The 16411-nt window shown below is 52.8% G+C and overlaps 1 protein-coding gene across 6 annotated transcripts in view; it reads left to right on the top strand.

Moving 5' to 3' along the window:
* The window catches only part of MPRIP (myosin phosphatase Rho interacting protein), a 74575-nt gene extending 58945 nt beyond the window's left edge, over nt 1-15630 (top strand). For 4 of the 6 annotated variants that reach the window (XM_014936292.1, XM_014936293.1, XM_014936294.1 and 1 more), the window contains 9 exons: nt 476-4345; nt 7426-7573; nt 8157-8274; nt 9289-9448; nt 9567-9686; nt 10361-10447; nt 11109-11271; nt 11720-11805; nt 12978-15630. In XM_014936292.1, coding sequence (XP_014791778.1) covers nt 476-4345; nt 7426-7573; nt 8157-8274; nt 9289-9448; nt 9567-9686; nt 10361-10447; nt 11109-11271; nt 11720-11805; nt 12978-13010 — 4785 coding nt within the window. In that variant the 3' untranslated portion in view covers nt 13011-15630. The remainder of the gene's footprint in view (nt 1-475; nt 4346-7425; nt 7574-8156; nt 8275-9288; nt 9449-9566; nt 9687-10360; nt 10448-11108; nt 11272-11719; nt 11806-12977) is intronic. The other 2 variants (XM_014936296.1, XM_014936297.1) reach the window with 1 other exon arrangement.
* The last annotated feature ends 781 nt before the right edge of the window (nt 15631-16411 follow it).

Consider the following 16411-nt stretch of genomic DNA (forward strand, 5'->3'; position numbering starts at 1 on the left):
AAAAAAAAAAAAAAAAAAAAAGAAAGAACAGTTACGCTAAAAAAAGCAGTTCCTTTCTTCTCGACCTGTTCTCATCCCCTCCTCCTTCTCACCCTTCCCGTTTTTCTCTCGTCTGTCCGTCTCTGTTTTACTGCTGGTGTTTCTTTTTCATTGTTTTTTGGTTCTATTTGATTTTGGTTTTGTTTTTTTTTTCCTTTTAGCCTGTTACTGTACAGCTGTTTTGATGTTGTGATCCGTGTTTTCTGTTACTGGAAAGCAATTGTCGCTCATTCAAAAAAAAAAACAAACCCCAAAAAAAGATGGTTAAAACAAACAAAAAAATTGTGCCAAGAACAAATCATCCCAATTGGAGTATGTGGGTAGCAGCCAAATCGCTGCGAGGAGCTTTTCCATGGCCTGGCCTGGCCAGAGGTGTGACACTCAGAAGGGAGTGCCAAGAGTGTTACTAATCTAGTATTTAATCAATTTTTTTAAGACCGAGGTGGCCGCCTCGCCATCAGGTGCCTGGCAGAGGCTCCACAAAGTCAACCAGGATCTCCAAAGCGAGCTGGAAGCCCAATGCCAGCGTCAAGAGCTGATCAATCAGCAGATTCAGTCGCTGAAGCGCAGCTACGCCGAGGCCAAGGACGTGATCCGGCACCACGAAGCCGAGATTCAGAGCCTGCAGGCGAGGCTCAGTAACGCGGCGGCCGAGCTCTCCATCAAGGAGCAGACCCTGGCCAAGCTCAAGAGCGACCTGAGGAGCGAAAAAGAGAAAGCCAAAGAGCAGCTGGAGGAGTGGCAGCACAGCGAGGCCGCCCTCAGCTCCCAGCTGAAGGCCAGCGAGCAGAAGTTGAAGAACGCAGAGGCTCTACTCCTGGAGAAGACCCAGGAGCTGCGGGACCTGGAGATGCAGCAGGCTTTGCAGAGGGACCATCAGAAGGAGGTGCAGAGGCTCCAAGACAGAATCGCGGACCTGAGCAGGCAGCTGAACGCGAGCGAGCAAACGCGGATCCTCATGGAGGAGAAGCTGCAGAAGAATTACGAGGCTTTGCTGGAGAGCTGCGAGAGGGAAAAGCAGGTTTTACTACGGAGTCTGAAGGAGGTGGAGGATAAGGCAAACGAGTACGAGAACCAGCTGCAAAATACGGAGCAGCAAATGGAGATTCTGCAGAAGGAGAAGCTGAGTGCAAAGTTCGAAGGCAGCGAGCTCGTCCACCAGCTGGAGGAGCAGCTGGTGATGAAGGAGGCCAGCATCCAGAAACTCGCAGAGCACATCAAGGAGCTGGAAAGAGAGAGAGATCAGATCAAATGTCGGTTCCACGAGCTCATGAATCAGGTTGCCGAGTCGGATAACGAAGTTGCCAAGCTGCAAGCAAAGTTGAAGATGGAAGAAACCAACTACCACAATCTGGAGCAATCGTTCGAGGAGGTGTCGGATCAGTTCCAGGGTGTGCAGAAGGTGCTGAAGGAAAAGGAAGAAGAGCTGAGACACGTTAAGGAAATGCACTTGAGAATTGTGGAGAAGAAAGATCAAGATCTCAGTGAGGCTTTGGTTAAAATGGTTGCTTTAGACAGCAGTTTAGAGGAGACTAAAGTAAAGCTAAAGGCCAAGGAGGAGGCTTTAAAGAAATTAGCTAGTGTAGGCGCAGGTCCATGTGCTGAGGAGGTGGAAGACCTTGGTCCCAATCTCGAAGCTGATGAAAGTCATCCATCCCAACTGGGGCAGCCTCTGCAAACTCAGGATGTCCTCCCAGCTCTGACTTATGCACTGAAGGAGGAAGAAGAGGATGAGGTTCTTGAGACTAGCCAGAGGCAACCAGAGGAATTTGGCTCCCCATCTAAAGCTGTGGAGCTCCAGGACCAAGAGTTAGTTCAGAAAGCCTTAGCAAAGCCTGATGTAGGAATCATGGGGGCCAAGAGGCAAAGGATCCGTTTCTCAAGCATCCAGTGCCAAAAATACATTCATCCAGACGGATCAGAGAAAAACTGGACAAGCAGTACCTCTTCAGACACTAGCCAAGACAGATCGTTGTCTGAAGAGAGCATGTCATCAGAGCCAGCTCTTGGTTACCCATCATCAGGGACAAGCGACTCCGAGACCTATCTCTCCATCATCCATTCCCTGGAAACCAAACTTTATATTACAGAAGAAAAACTCAAAGACGTGACGATGAAGCTTGAAAGCCAGCACGGCCACAACCAGGAGACGCTCATCGCCCTCCACCATCAGTGGGCCAGCACGGAGTCTCAGCTGCGGGAACAACTCCAGACCAGCTTATCCCAAGTCAGTGCTTTGATCTCACAGCTGGAGAGCGAGAGGCAGGAAAAGTTCAAGCTCATAGAAAGTCACGTTAGCGAGCTGGGAGGTTTCCAAATGAAAAATGATCAAGCGCTGACTTGCTTAGAGAAGTGCAGGGAGCAACTAAGATCGTTGCCCCAGTCAGACAAGGAAAAAGAGGGTGATTTGTTCCTTGTTACTCTCTCCAGCATGGAAACGACCTTATCAAGTGCAATCCAAGCCTTGAGAGGGGCGCCAGTCCCATCGGAGTATCAGCAGAGTGAAAGCCTTATCGCAGAAAGCCCCGCTCCAGAAGGAGGTTTTTTAGGAGAAGAGGAGCACGTCCCCAAGGAGCAGCGAGCGGAAATGTTTGACGCCAGCCAGCTGAGATGGCTTTCTGAGAGAGTGGCATTTGAGGCCTCTCTCATCAACCAAATAGCGGAGTCTTTGAAAAATGCAAGCTCTGAGATATCTCAGCTTCTGAGGGAGATCCAGGGAACGGCTGAGGTGGTTTTGTTGGAGCCGGCAAATGTTTCTCATACAGCAGTCGACTTGGCCAACGTCCTATCTAAGAAGCTGCTGCTGGAAGGGGAGTTCTGGAGCCAGGTGGAGGAGTTGAGAGTGCACTTGAGCACCAGAGAAGGAGAAGCCGAGGGCAAAACAGAAACAACAGGTTTAGGCTTTTCTCCATGTTTTCTCAGTTCTGTAGCAGATGCTACGTTGATCAAGGCAGAACTTGGCTTTGTCGCACAGAAAATGAGAGAATCTTTTCATCAGAGATTAAAAACAATCGAAGAAGACCTCCATAACACCAAAACAGCTCTCCAGCAGCATAAATGCATGTTGGAGGAGATCATCAAAGCGTACAGGACTCCTGATTTTGACAGAGTTATGCACCAGATTTCTGAAGCACTTGAAATTCAAAAAGACGCTTCAGAAAGAACCCAAATCTCCTGGGATGGGAGCCGTCTGCAAATGGTGCCGTGTCAGGAATTAACCAAGGGAGAGGAGGCTGGCAGCCTGCCGGACCGTAGCAGTGAAGCTCTTGTTTCCATTCAGGAAGATCTTGCCCAGCAGCTGAAGGACAAATCAAATGTTCTGAGAGAAATATCTGTTGCCTTACTCTCTCTGCCTCCTGAGGAGGCAATGAGAGACTGTCAGAAGCTCCTGAAGATATCTCAGAGCCTTTCGTATCATTCGTGCATGGGAGACCTGGAACGGTATTCCTCTTTGTTAGTCCAAGATGCAATTGTCCAGGCTCAGGTTTGTTATGCCGCTTGCAAAGTCCGGCTGGAGTACGAGAGAGAGCTGAAGTCCTACAAGGAGTCCTTGCAGAGCATGGACGTGCTCTGCCAGGAGCGTGTGAAGACGGTCTCTCTCCTTCGGGATGAGTACGAGGACTTGCTCAGAAAGCAGCAGGGTGAGTACGGCGAGGTGATCGCCATGCTCGAACGGGAGAACGCTGATCTCAAAGCAAAGGTGTCCCAGCTTGACAACCAGCGAAGGCTCTTGGAGGAAGAAGAGCAAAGACACAGCAAGAGCTTGAGTGAGTTGCAGGGACGGTACGAGGAGGAGATTCGAAACGTGATAGAGCAGCTAAACAGGACAGAGGATGCTCTGAAGGCCGAGAGGACAGAGGGCCTCAATCAGCTGGACGCCATCGTCCGTGACAAGCAGAACATGGAGCGGTATCACCTGGAGCAGATGCAAATGCTGGAGGACAAGTTCCAGGCCAAGATCAAGGAGCTGCAGGTCATCCACGGCGAGGAGCTGCAGGCGTTGCAGGAGCACTACAGCCAGAACCTGCAGCGCCTGCAGGAGACCCTGGACGAGTACCAGAGGCAGCACCCAGAGGTGTCCCCTGCGGCGGGCCCGGGCGGTGGGGACACCTGGGTGGCCGGTGAGACGGGTGGCACCGGGCAGGGCCCCGGCAGCGACCCAGACTCCATGCACGGCCTGAGGGAGCGCATCCAGGAGCTGGAGGCCCAGATGAACGTCATGAGGGATGAGCTGGAGAACAAGCATCTGGAGGGGAACGCTTCCACCTTGAGGGAAAAATACCAGAAAGACTTTGAAAACTTAAAGGTGTTGATACGTTTAACGCTTTACGCTTTCTGCTGCTGAGTGTGCAGGACCCATTCGGTCCTGGGGTTCGCTTGCTGAACCCAGGGTGTCCCTCAAAAGAGCCAGCATGCCGAAGAAAGCCCCAAAGTGATAGAAAAGTCTCCATGCTGGGGTATTCTAAATGCATTGCATTGTCCCTCAAAAGAGCCAGCATGCCAAAGAAAGCCCCAAAGTGATAGAAAAGCACGGCATTTCTCTTTTCTCCATGCTGGGGTATTCTAAATGCATTGCTGAGGGCTTGGTCTCGGTGGGAGGGTTAGCTATTGGAGGTGGTCTCTGCTTGTAGAGGGAGGAAGGGTTTCAAAGTAGCTTGATAACTTCACGTTATCCTTCAGTATGAAAACTGTAGAGTTTCTCCTCATACCTGAGGTGCAAGTTTTGTTTGTGGCTTCCCTTTAGAAGCGTTCCTCAACTCTGTCTTTTCCAGTCTGATCAAATCTCCGGTCTGTCTCTGCTGCCCTCAAAAATGTAAGGTGAGATGGAAACCCAGTGCTCTCAAGAGGAAAGGAAGTAGCTGCAAACACATGCCAAATTTTGTAGTTAAAGCAAAGCTCCTCTGCACCAGGCTGCAAGGAGAACCACCCTGGTGTTGGACAACAGCGATTCTTCACACAACAAACAGTGCACAGTTACGGGAAACCCAGGCTAGGTGCAGAAAAACCATTGCAGTGGCAACGAAGTGCCTGTGTTGAGATTGCTCCACCAGTCAGGACCGGCTGTGAAACCAGCCTGAGATGTTACGGCGTCCAAAAATCCCTCTTGGGTTTGGTGTTCTGCTTTGGATAGGAGAGCATTTCCAGTTAGGTAGAGGGTTTAGGGCAGTAGAGGACTCTCAGCAGCACCCAGGGAGGCTTCCAGGTTGAAAAGGCAGCGGTGTGGGCTGCATGCAGAGGCTTTCACAGAGTAATCATTCTTCAGAGTCAGAAAAAACGTGGGTGAGCTCACTTCCAGCCATGAGATCTTCAGCACACATTTGGGCTGGAGGTAAAGCATGGTTCAACTCTACCCAAAAGCTGGTTTTAGCATGGAGAGAGCAGTATGGAATCACAGAATGGTTTGGGTTGGAAGGGACCTTAAAGATCATCCAGTTCCAACCCCCACTGCCCTGGGCAGGGACACCTCCCACTGGACCAGGTTGCTCGAAGTCCCATCCAGCCTGGCCTTGAACAGGAGTTCTGCTGTGTCCCATCAGGGGTGAATCAAGTGTCCAGCAGAGACAGGAGGGAAGCAGTGGTGTTCACTGAATGCTCCATCTTAACCCTTAGGAAGGAAAAACCCTTCTTGAACCCCCAACTCAGGTCAGTGGGACACAAGGGTAACACCTTGCCCTGTGAGCCAGGCACCAAACAGGGTTGCTTGTACCGGGCGACAGTGTTCCTTTGGAAGAAGTAAAAAGGCCAGCACCAAAATAGGGGCTGCAAAATAACAGCAAGCAATGAGCCTGACCTCCCACCTCTGTTTGCAGCTTTGCTCTGCCAAGCTTGCAGTTTTCCTGGTGAGAACTCAAGTGGCATCTTCTGGGCAGAGCGGTCCAGGAGGAGAGCAGAGCAAACCGGGCTCTCTCTGCACCTCTGGAGGAAGGAGAGGGACAAACAGCAAAATAGAAACTGCCTTTGGTTAGAAAATTGAACAGGTGATTAAAAACCGGTCCGATTTACAGGTTAAAATGTGCTCAGTTCTTCTCTTCTGAAGCTGATGGAGAACGTAACATCAGTGACAGTGAGGGGCTGGTTTGTACATGTTCAGAGGTCCTGGATTTACAGCAATGCATTTACAATACTTTAAATACTGAGTCTACAGCCAGAGCGATGGAGAAGCATCCCCCGATTTCCTCCAGCAGTCGGGGGGTAAGGAAGAATCCTGCAGGGCTGCTTCGTGCCTCTCCGTAGTCAGCCAAGTCCAGACAGGTTCTGGCACCGAGTTACGAGTTTGAAAAAACACAAAAGGCTGGGAAAATGAAGAATGCCTCAGGGTTCAAACTTAAAGGGGGGCACCAGAGCTGAAAATCGGGAATGACAGTGGCACAGGTTACAGAGCATTAGACATGAAGGGATGCCAAGGAGTGTATGTTAGCGTAGGTCAGCGGGTGTTAGAGTGTCATGAGCACTTTTGTCACTGGGGGACTGAATTTGTCCCCTTGAAATTTCCCATGAAGTCCCAGGAGGTGACAGTTCTCACTTCCTGTGGAAAATATGAGTGTGAATCAAGAAGAAATCCATTGAAATCAGGAAATAAAGCCAGCCTGTGACATTAGAGGGAGAAAAGCCTGGTGCAGTGCTTGGCCTCAGGATTGTCCCCAGAGTTCTGCCAGGGCTCATGCCCTGCATCCCTGGTCCATGTCCCTTCCCAGCTCGTGGCTTGGGCCAGCCTGTGGCTTTGCTGTCCTGCCTCTGTCCTGCAGCCATGTGTCTGTCCAGGATCCCGATGCACTTGGTGGGGACAGCTGGGCTGAACTGGACACGGGCATTTGCATTTGTCCCTCTGCAGAGGCAGGAGCGGGGTCTGTGCCTGGGGCAGGACCAGGCTGGAATTCAGGATCTCACGGCTGGTGACTCCTCAGTCCCCAGAGCGCTGCTCCCCTGGCCTGGTCTAAGTTTACTCCTAGTAATTCAATTAGCAAATAATTGCCCATGCAGCATTTGAAGCGATACACGGTTGGGAATTAACATCCTGTTGCTGTCAAGAGTCATTTGGTTTCCACCCCAGAGGTGGCCACATAAAATGAGGCATTGCAGAAGAGAGCAGAAGGGACACAGCAGGCTTTTTGTGGTTTTTTTAACATATAAATATATGTTAAATTCCAATTCCCCAGTCAGGTCTGAACCCAGACCTGCCTTGTCCTTCCCCTTCTCTGGAGCTGTCAGGGTTTGAGCTGACAGGACCTTGCAAGGTCCATCCTCAGCCAGCTTCTCCATGGTTGGGGAGGGAGAAGATCCCCATCATGGAATTTGGGTGCTGACCTACCTGCTGGTGTGTGGCTCCTGGTGGGCTCACCACCGCTGTGACGCCGGCCAACCCCTTCCCCTCGTCCCTTTTTGCAGGCAACATGTGAAAGGGGCTTTGCAGCCATGGAGGAGACACACCAGAAGAAGATCGAGGACCTGCAGCGGCAGCACCAGCGGGAGCTGGAGAAGCTGCGGGAGGAGAAAGACCGCCTGCTGGCAGAAGAAACGGCTGCCACCATTTCAGGTATGGGGACCAGAGGGTCCTCTGCAGTGGGGCAGCTCCATGTTGATGGGGACATGGGGATGGTGTTTGCTCCAGTGTGGAGGAGCGGAGCATGGTGTAGGGTGAGGGCTGGGTTGGGGATCACAGGGAGATGGGGAGAGTCTGGTGGGACATACATTTTGGATGGAGGCCCATCTCCTGGTCCTTCTCCAGGCTTGGTGCCCCTCGGCTGCAACATGGCCTGATCGGTTTTTCATTCCATCTCAGAAAGGATTTAGTCATTCCTGTGGTTAATTTATTGCCGATTCCACACTGAATTCATTCTTCAGTGTCCCAGGGACTTATAAAGTCCTGGAGCCCAGGGCCTCTGCATTAGGAGTCCTACAATCCTGCAAGCAACATGCAAATTGGATGATCGTTTGGACTTTATTGTAAAAAGTGGGCTTTGCAGCCAGGGACACAGACCGAAGGGGCCGCAAAACAGTGGGGGGTTCACTGGGATGACTTGGGTTTTGTTCCTTTAACAAACAAACAAACAAAAACTCAAAAACCCCGTCCTTGGGTGGAGCAGTGCTGGGCACTAACGCTGTGGTGTCCCACACAGCCATCGAAGCCATGAAGAACGCACACCGAGAGGAGCTGGAGCGAGAGCTGGAGAAGTCCCAGCGCTCCCAGATCAGCAGCGTCAACGCCGACATCGAGGCCCTCCGAAGGCAATACCTGTAAGACCATCATCATCCTCTGTCTGTCACTGTGTCTTGCAGGGACAAGGGAGTTAGGGGCAGACCTGGTGTCACAGGGACCTCTTCCCTTGGTCCCGACCCAGCTGTGCCCATCGGAGGCTCCTGGTTGCCTGTAATCTTCTGGGCTCCAGATCACTGTCCCCACACTACCCAAATTTAGCTAATTTATGGTCACCAGAAGTAGCAGATGTGCAGACACGGTGCTGCTTTTCACGCAGCTGCAGCTGGAGGGTTGCTCAACCAAATCTAACCAGGCAAGGAGAAGGCACTTTTAGCTTTTCATGGCGAGGCTGTCCTCATGTGGGAGGCAAGCAGAACAGCCAAGCAGCTTTATTTACCTTGATACATCTACACAAGTTGTGTAGGTGTGCAGATACACTCATCCCAAGTGCCCAGAGCAAACTTATAGAATCATAGAATTGCCCAGGCCGGAAGGGACCTGCATTTACACAAGTCGTGTAGGTGTGCAAATACACTCGTCCCAAGTGCCCAGAGCAAACTTGATAGATCTCACCTCAATTTTTTGGAAACCTGAGGAAGTTCTGCCATTTAACCTCTTAGAGAAAGACCTCCCATTCCCTTTGGTGCCCAAGCACCGCTGTCCCAGGAGAGGGAAGGGCTGGCTCTCTCAGGGCTCGAGGTTTCTCCCAAAGGGAGTGTGCAAGTCCTCCTCCTCAGCGCTTAGATCCCTGTTGGGTTGTCCCAGGGCGCTGGAGGAAGAATAGATCTCACCTCAATTTTTGGAAACCTGAGGAAGTTCTGCCATTTAACCTCTTAGAGAAAGACCTCCCGTCCCCTTTGGTGCCCAAGCACCGCTGTGGCAGGAGAGGGAAGGGCTGGCTCGCTCAGGGCTCAAGGTTTCTCCCAAAGGGAGTATGCAAGTCCTCCTCCTCAGCACTTGGATCCCTGTTGGGTTGTCCCAGGGCGCTGGAGGAAGAGCGGGCACGGGATGGTGTGTGCGGGGAGGGCACTACCCGGCGTGTGTTTCCCCAGGGAGGAGCTGCAGTCGGTGCAGCGGGAGCTGGAGGTGCTTTCGGAGCAGTATTCGCAGAAGTGTTTGGAGAACGCCCACCTGGCGCAGGCGCTGGAGGCTGAGAGGCAGGCCCTCCGCCAGTGCCAGCGGGAGAACCAGGAGCTCAACGCCCACAACCAGGTGAGGGTCCTCACGGTGCCCCGGGGCAGCTGGTGTGGGTAGGGGGTGACAGGTAAACTCTGTGCCAAGCTGTGGCCACCCTTCCCCTTTCCACATGGGCTTTATCTCCTCTTCCCAGGAGCTGAATAACCGCCTGGCTGCGGAGATCACGCGATTGCGGACCCTGCTGACCGGGGAAGGAGGGGGAGAGGCTGCTGGATCGCCTCTTACACAGGGCAAGGACGCCTACGAGCTGGAGGTGAGCTCTGCCACACCGAAGGGGCAGCGTTGGTGGGCACAAGTGCCTGCAGACCCCCTGGGAGCATGGCACAGCCACCCATCCCTCCACACATCAGGTCTGCATGGTGGTCAGCACCGTGCATCCTGCCATCAATGGGGCCAGGAGCTTTCGGGAGCCCTAATGTTCCCTTCTCACCATGTCAAGCCAGACACATCACTCTTCCTTCTCCATCCCCTGCTTGTCCCCTGGGATCCAGTCCTCACAAAGCAGTAGGAACCACCATAAATCGAGGGGTGTGCAGGGAGCACATCAGCAGTGCAAGCTTGGGCAAGGAGTAATTTTCTTGCGTGAACCAGCAGCTTTGCAGTGCTGTCATGGAGCTGGCATAGGGCTGAGCCTCCAGCCCTGGCTCGGTTGTCACCAGGCACAGTTGGGGAGAATCTCGGGATGGCACTGAGTCTGCTCGGGTCTGAACGGGAACCACCATAAACTGAGGGGTGTACAGGGAGCACATCAGCAGTGCAAGGAGTAATTTTCTTGCATGAACCAGCAGCTTTGCAGTGCTGTCATGGAGCTGGCATAGGGCTGAGCCTCCAGCCCTGGCTCGGTTGTCACCAGGCACAGTTGGGGAGAATCTCGGGATGGCACTGAGTCTGCTCGGGTCTGAACACATGCTGTTTCTGTTCCTACAGGTCCTGCTGCGGGTCAAAGAGTCAGAAATCCAGTACCTGAAGCAGGAGATCAGTTCCCTCAAAGACGAGCTGCAGACGGCGCTGAGGGTAATGCCCAGGGACATTTCTGAAAGGCCTCTTGTGGGCTGTGGTCTGCTCCTGTGTGTGTGTGCACTTAAATTTCAGCTCACTTATCCCCACATTTGAAATGACATTTAATTTTTCCCCTGAGTGGAACTGAATAGCCGTTTTGGTGGCATCAGTAAAGCACTCCCCAACTGTGTCAGCTCAGGACTCACCCCTTCTCCCTTCTTGTGGGAAAATATCCCCTTCAGTGTTTTTCCCTTATTTCCTGTCACATCAAATTCAGATTTGAAATGGCAGAAGTAGTCAGTGTTAAGAGATCTGCCCAGCCTCCCAGCATCGGATCTGGTTTGCTCCAGACGGCCTCTTTGCCAAGGCCATTTCTGGGAATTCTGCTTGAATTCCGTGTCTTTGCTCCAATTAAAACCCACAAACAGGCAATCCTGTAAGGCAGGGGCTGCGTGCACGGGCAGCGCTGTCTGCTCACCGCTGGGCTCGGGGCTTTTTTGCCCATCTTGTGTCCTGTGCTGCTGAAACGCCGGCGTTACCCCGACCGAGCGTGTCTCCCCGCTGCCGGCTCTTCTTCCGTCGGCGTTTGCCAAGCTCCTCTTCACCACGTTCACAACCCCCCCTCGGCTCCAGCTGTCCATCTGACTCCCTTGGGTTGTTCTTCTTCCTTTGCCAGGATAAGAAATACGCCAGCGACAAGTACAAAGACATCTACACGGAGCTGAGCATCGTGAAGGCCAAGGCAGACTGTGATATCAGCAGGTTGAAAGAGCAGCTGAAAGCAGCCACAGAAGCTCAGGGAGAGAAATCCCCTGTGAACACCACTGTATCGGGATATGGTCAGTCCTCCTCCAGCAGCTCTAAGCAACCGTGGGTTCCCCGAGTTAACACGTGCCTCCTGGTGCCCAAGCCCTTGTGCAATAAGGGGTCTGAGCGGTGCTTTCTTGCCATTTGATGCTGCTTCCCACCTCTGCTCCTTGCAGACAGTCTCACAGGAGATGGCAGGGACCAGGCAGCCCTGAATTGCCCTCCTGTGGCAGTTCCTCCTTCCAGCCCCAGGAATGGGAAGCTGGTGGGCTTTCAAAGCCTTCTGGCATTTTGCATTGGGGAAAAACCTCATGCTACACATGGTGCAGGGGAGCAGAGACCTCCAAGAGTCCCCTCTGCTGCTTGAGTTGGGCTCATGGGGGCACTTTCCTGGGCTGGGAGGGCAGAAGAGCCCAGCCCTGCTCCTTGCAGGAAGCCCACGGGCACCACACTAACACTGTTTCTTTTGCTTCTCCGCAGATATTATGAAATCAAAAAGCAACCCTGATTTCTTGAAGAAAGACAGATCCAGTGTTAGCCGGCAACTAAGGAATATCAGGTCAAAGGTGAGCTCAGATCTCCCTCCCCATGTGATGAAAACTCTCCAGTGGGGATCCCAGGTGGGAAGAAATTGATAGGGGATGATCCCCATGTGATGAAAACGCCCAGCCTTACTCTGCAGTGGGGGTCCCAGGTGGGAAGAAATTGATAGGGGATGAAAACTGAGAATTCCCACCTCACTCGTGCTGGCCTGGATGGCACTGGGGAGAAAAGTGAGCCAGCAGGGCACACACACTCCTCACCCTGCCCGGGTCGAGGCTTGAAGCCGCTCCCCGCTTAAAGAAAGGAAGGAATTCACCCTGATTTTTGGTCTTTCACAGGAGGACTCTTCCATTTTCAGTTGAAATTTAGGCGGTGTCAGTAGGTGGAAGTGTGCACATCCTTCTAGGCTTTACAGTGTTCATCACTGCAAGGTTTTTTGGTCTTTATATGGATCAACGATGCCTCAGTCCTGGGCATATTTAACACACACTTTGCTTGTGTGTTAACACGGTGCAGATGGCCCTGTGTTTCTCTGGCTTTTCTCTACTTGCTGTTGGTCCCCAAGCCCAGTGATGCTGTGCCAAGCTCTCCTGCTTGATGTAACCCCAGAGTTACATCATGTCACACAATGGCTGTTCCTGTGGGGCCACGGGGGTAAAAGATAAAGCCACTGAGAAGCCATCGTTAAACGTAGGTCAGTTGGAAGGAAGATGAGCATGGGCAAAACCTGTCACCGCAGGATACCTGGTGTCTCATGCTGATGTTTGAAGTGGTTGGGACCTTGGGCAGAGCGAGAAGCCAAGCAGCCAAAAGGCTTCTAGCTCGGTGCCCATGCTGGGGAAACGGTTGCCACCTGAGCTCTGCGAGGGGCAGGTCATCAGCCTGGGGTGTCTGCGCTGCACCCAGTAAATACAGAGAGCACCTCTGAGCATTTCAGGGGCAGCCTGGACCTGCTGGGCCAGGTCTGATGTTGGGTTTCCCTTCACCACTTCAACTCGGAGCGCTTCTCCTGTGGTCCCCCGAGCGTGCTGCTTGGTGGGGGAAGGAGGAGAGGAGGGCAAGCATGGGCTCTGCCTGCTCACATCCCTGCCGGGGCTGGGGGGGCCGGGGCTGCGCGAACGCCAATGCATTCAGGATTTATGAGCTTCTTGTTTTGTTTTGTTTTTTTCTTTATTTTGCTTTTTTCCTTCAACAGTCCGTTATTGAGCAGGTCTCATGGGATAACTGAAATGAACCCGAGTCCAGGTTCCCTGCCACGTAGGTAATCAAACCGGCACCCACCAAGCGACTTGGAGCCGCCCACTTTTTGCATGCACTGCTCACACCTCCATGGCAAACGAGAGCCCTTCTTCTCTTAATGACTGACCGGTTTATTCACGGCTAATTATTTCACCGGGGGAGGGGGAAGGGGAGAAGTCAGCGTACCCAAGATCCCTATGACATGCAGGCTCGCTGGCTTTTCCCTGGGGAGTCTGGCTTTCTGGTCCTCCTGCTCCTCCCACCCTCACCAACACAGCTGACCATCACGGAGAGGATCTGGAGGCGGTGGGGGCACGTTTTCCTGTTTGCTGTGTTGGGAGCGCGGGACGCTGAGTGTGCATGCCTGAATGACTCTGCATGCCTCAGACTAAACCTCAGCAACACCCAGGTCTGGTAGGAGACACGGCCGTTTTGCTCTTGGCCCAGTGGAGGAGTGGGCCAGTGATGCCTATAAATGCTTTTCCCATAAAGACCAGTAGCGTGTGAAATGGTGGTCCCCGTCTGAGCTGCAGAGGGGATGTTCTAGGCTGCCCTGTGTTTCCTTTACCCGTAATTGCTGCTTCTTTAGGTTGATCTGTGCCTGAGCAAAAGAGCCCTCCTTGCCCAGTAACCTCCTCCTCCCGCTCTCCAGGCTTCCTCCGTCTCCCTGGTGTCCTCCCCCTGCTCCATCCCTTGGCGCTGCGCCTCCATCCCACACGCTGGCCTGAGGCTTCCGAGCTCATCCAGCAAAAGGAGGGAGCTGATGAGAAACAGGCCGATCCTAATCACCCAAATATCTTGAATAAGTGGGGCAAAAATAGTTAATTTACTTGTCCACGGTCAAGACTGAGGTTAGAGCACCTTAGGAGGGAGGTTAGAGAAGAGGGGAGCTCCCCAGTGCGGTGGCAGAGCCCCAGGAGGTCTGATGGAGGATCCCTTCATCACAGATTTCATCCTACATTAGTCTCCCTTCATCAGGCTCCTGTCAGCAGCAGCTCAAATGGGTTGTGAGCCTGCCTGAAGGGCAGATTTACTGGAATTTGTACCATCAGGCAGAACAGTCTAATGGTTTCTGTTGTTTCCTTCCATCTAACGAGAACTGGGATGGACAAACTGGAATGCACGGGCTGCTGCCTATTTCAAGAGGCCCAAAGTAAACTTCCTTTAGGAAGTGTGTGCTCAGGGACTCGCATCCCAAGAGGCTCCACTGCCCCTTGAAAAGAAAGCACAGGGCGTTTGTAAATTCAAACCAATCCATTTTAGTGCTTGCATTTCCGTGCTGCTTCGCTTCCCAAAGCTGTTCCGTATTTGTGGGCCTGTGGGAGGAGAAACGTTTAGAGAAATGCAGTAACCATGGGAATCTGCACAGCCTTGGGGCCAGTTTATCATGGAGCCCTGCCTTGATAAACACAGGTTGAACAGAACCCAACCCCAAAGTCTAACCTGCTGCTTCGACAGTCCCCTGGCACCACGATCAGGGAAGGAAAAGGAAAAGGGGAGATGGCTGCCCGTGAGTAGAAGGGGCTTTGTGTGCAGATCTGTAAATAGTGTTCCTGGGGCAGCTGCAGCCCAGCCATGGAAGCTTTTAGAATCATAGGATTGTCTAGGTTGGGAAGGACCTTTAAGATCTTCTAGTCCAACCATCAACCCAGCTCTGATTATAAGAAAACCCTCACTAAACCATCTCACTAAGCACTACGCCAGCCCGTCTTTTGTATATCTCCAGGGATGGTGCCTCAGCCCCTTCCCTGGGCAGCCTGTTCCAATTAATTTCGTCCCGTTAATTCCATTTACAGCATGTTGGGGCAGAGACATTGCTCCATAGTCCTGGCTGTCGGCTGGGGAGAAGCCTGTGCCTCCTCAGCAGCACCAAGCAGGAAAATCAGACTCCCCTGAAGCTCTTATGCCAGTTTTGGGGCTGCAGGGAGGAGGGGAGGCTGCCTTTAGGCTTGTGCATCTCCTTGGGCTGTCTTACGGGAGGGAAAACAATTTGCTTCTGGGTTTCTGCCCCTCACATTGCTGTTTTTCCTCCTCCCCACACGTAGGCAAGAGGAGGATTCACAAATCCACATGCCGAGGGCTAGCGGGGTGGGCTTTTGTGTTGGCTAGCTGAGTGTTGTGCCTTGAAATCTGGATGCTGCATCCGAATTGGATCAGACATCTGATCCTGCAAGACCTGAAACAAGCATCTAGCAAGTCCTCTGTCTAACCCTGGGCACTAGAGGCAGCTTTGGCTTGGGAGAGCCCCCAGGCTGGGGTTAGAGAAAGGGTGGGATTGTCACTGGTGGCAAGAAAAAAGGCGGTTTCCAGGGCTGCTTGAGCAAAGCCTGTGCATTGACCAGAGCCAGGACCGTCCCAGGGGGACACACGGTCAGTTGGTGGCTCGGGGAGGACCGGCACAGCAGATTCGAGCTGGCCTGCCCCGGGGCTCCACTGAAATTGTCCCACCTCAGGCTCCAGGGCAGGGGGGGGGTCACTTTTTGAGTCGTGCTCATCCCGCTTGCAGCATGGTGTGCCTCTCATCTGCTTCTGGTCCGTCGCCTGGTCCGTCTGCAATCTCACCCTCTCTCTAGGCGCCATTCCCCAGTAACTGCCCTCCATAACCGTGTAGGCTCAGTAGCCTGTGAATAAGCTAGCTCTGTCGTACCAACCCTTTTGGTATGCAAGCAGGGCCTGGGTGGTATCGGCCATACCGAGCTCTTACTGCTGTCAAGAGACCCAGTGCTCAGAGCACGCCAGGAGCCTGATCTAACCGTTGATCTCGATTGCATTACTTGCACCTACAAGGGGTGGGATGGGGTGTGGGGGAAAAAAAAAAACCTTGGGGCAGGGAGGGGGGGGAAAAGCTGTCGGGGAGCGCAAGTCCGTGCCGGCGTAGGCCTCGGAGGTACAAACACTGACATCTGGCTGGAGAAGGACGCAAGAAAGGATTCTCCTGCCCCCCATGACTGTGCCGTGTCCTGAATGTAGGCGACACCGGAGCCCCCCGAGCTCTGGTGGCTGCCCCGGGTGGTGGTGGAAGGGGAGCTGCAGATACTCACCCGCAGCCTCACTCCGCCCCATCGGCCTGTCGTCGCCTCCCGTCTCGCTGGTGGTCGGAGTCGGTGTTTCGGGGGCCGAGCTGTAAGATCACTTTCTTGCCTCTTGTTAGATCAAGCCCAGCACTCTCTTTTTTTTTTTTCCTTTTTTTTGTTTTTTTTTTTTTTTTTTTTTTTTTTTTTTTTTTTAGGTCTGTGCGCATGTGAAACTCCCTTTTCCTAGTCAAAGGAAAGTAGAGTAGAAAGTAGAGCCAATATTGACTGAAAATGCACAGTGCTCAATGCATATAATGCTCCTTTTTTATCAGCTTCTTGAATTCAACTCTTCTTGTCAGCAGGGCAGCTCCTATTT

This window comes from Calidris pugnax, unplaced genomic scaffold (genome assembly GCF_001431845.1).
Source record: "Calidris pugnax isolate Ruff unplaced genomic scaffold, ASM143184v1 scaffold17, whole genome shotgun sequence".
NCBI classification, from domain to species: domain Eukaryota; kingdom Metazoa; phylum Chordata; class Aves; order Charadriiformes; family Scolopacidae; genus Calidris; species Calidris pugnax.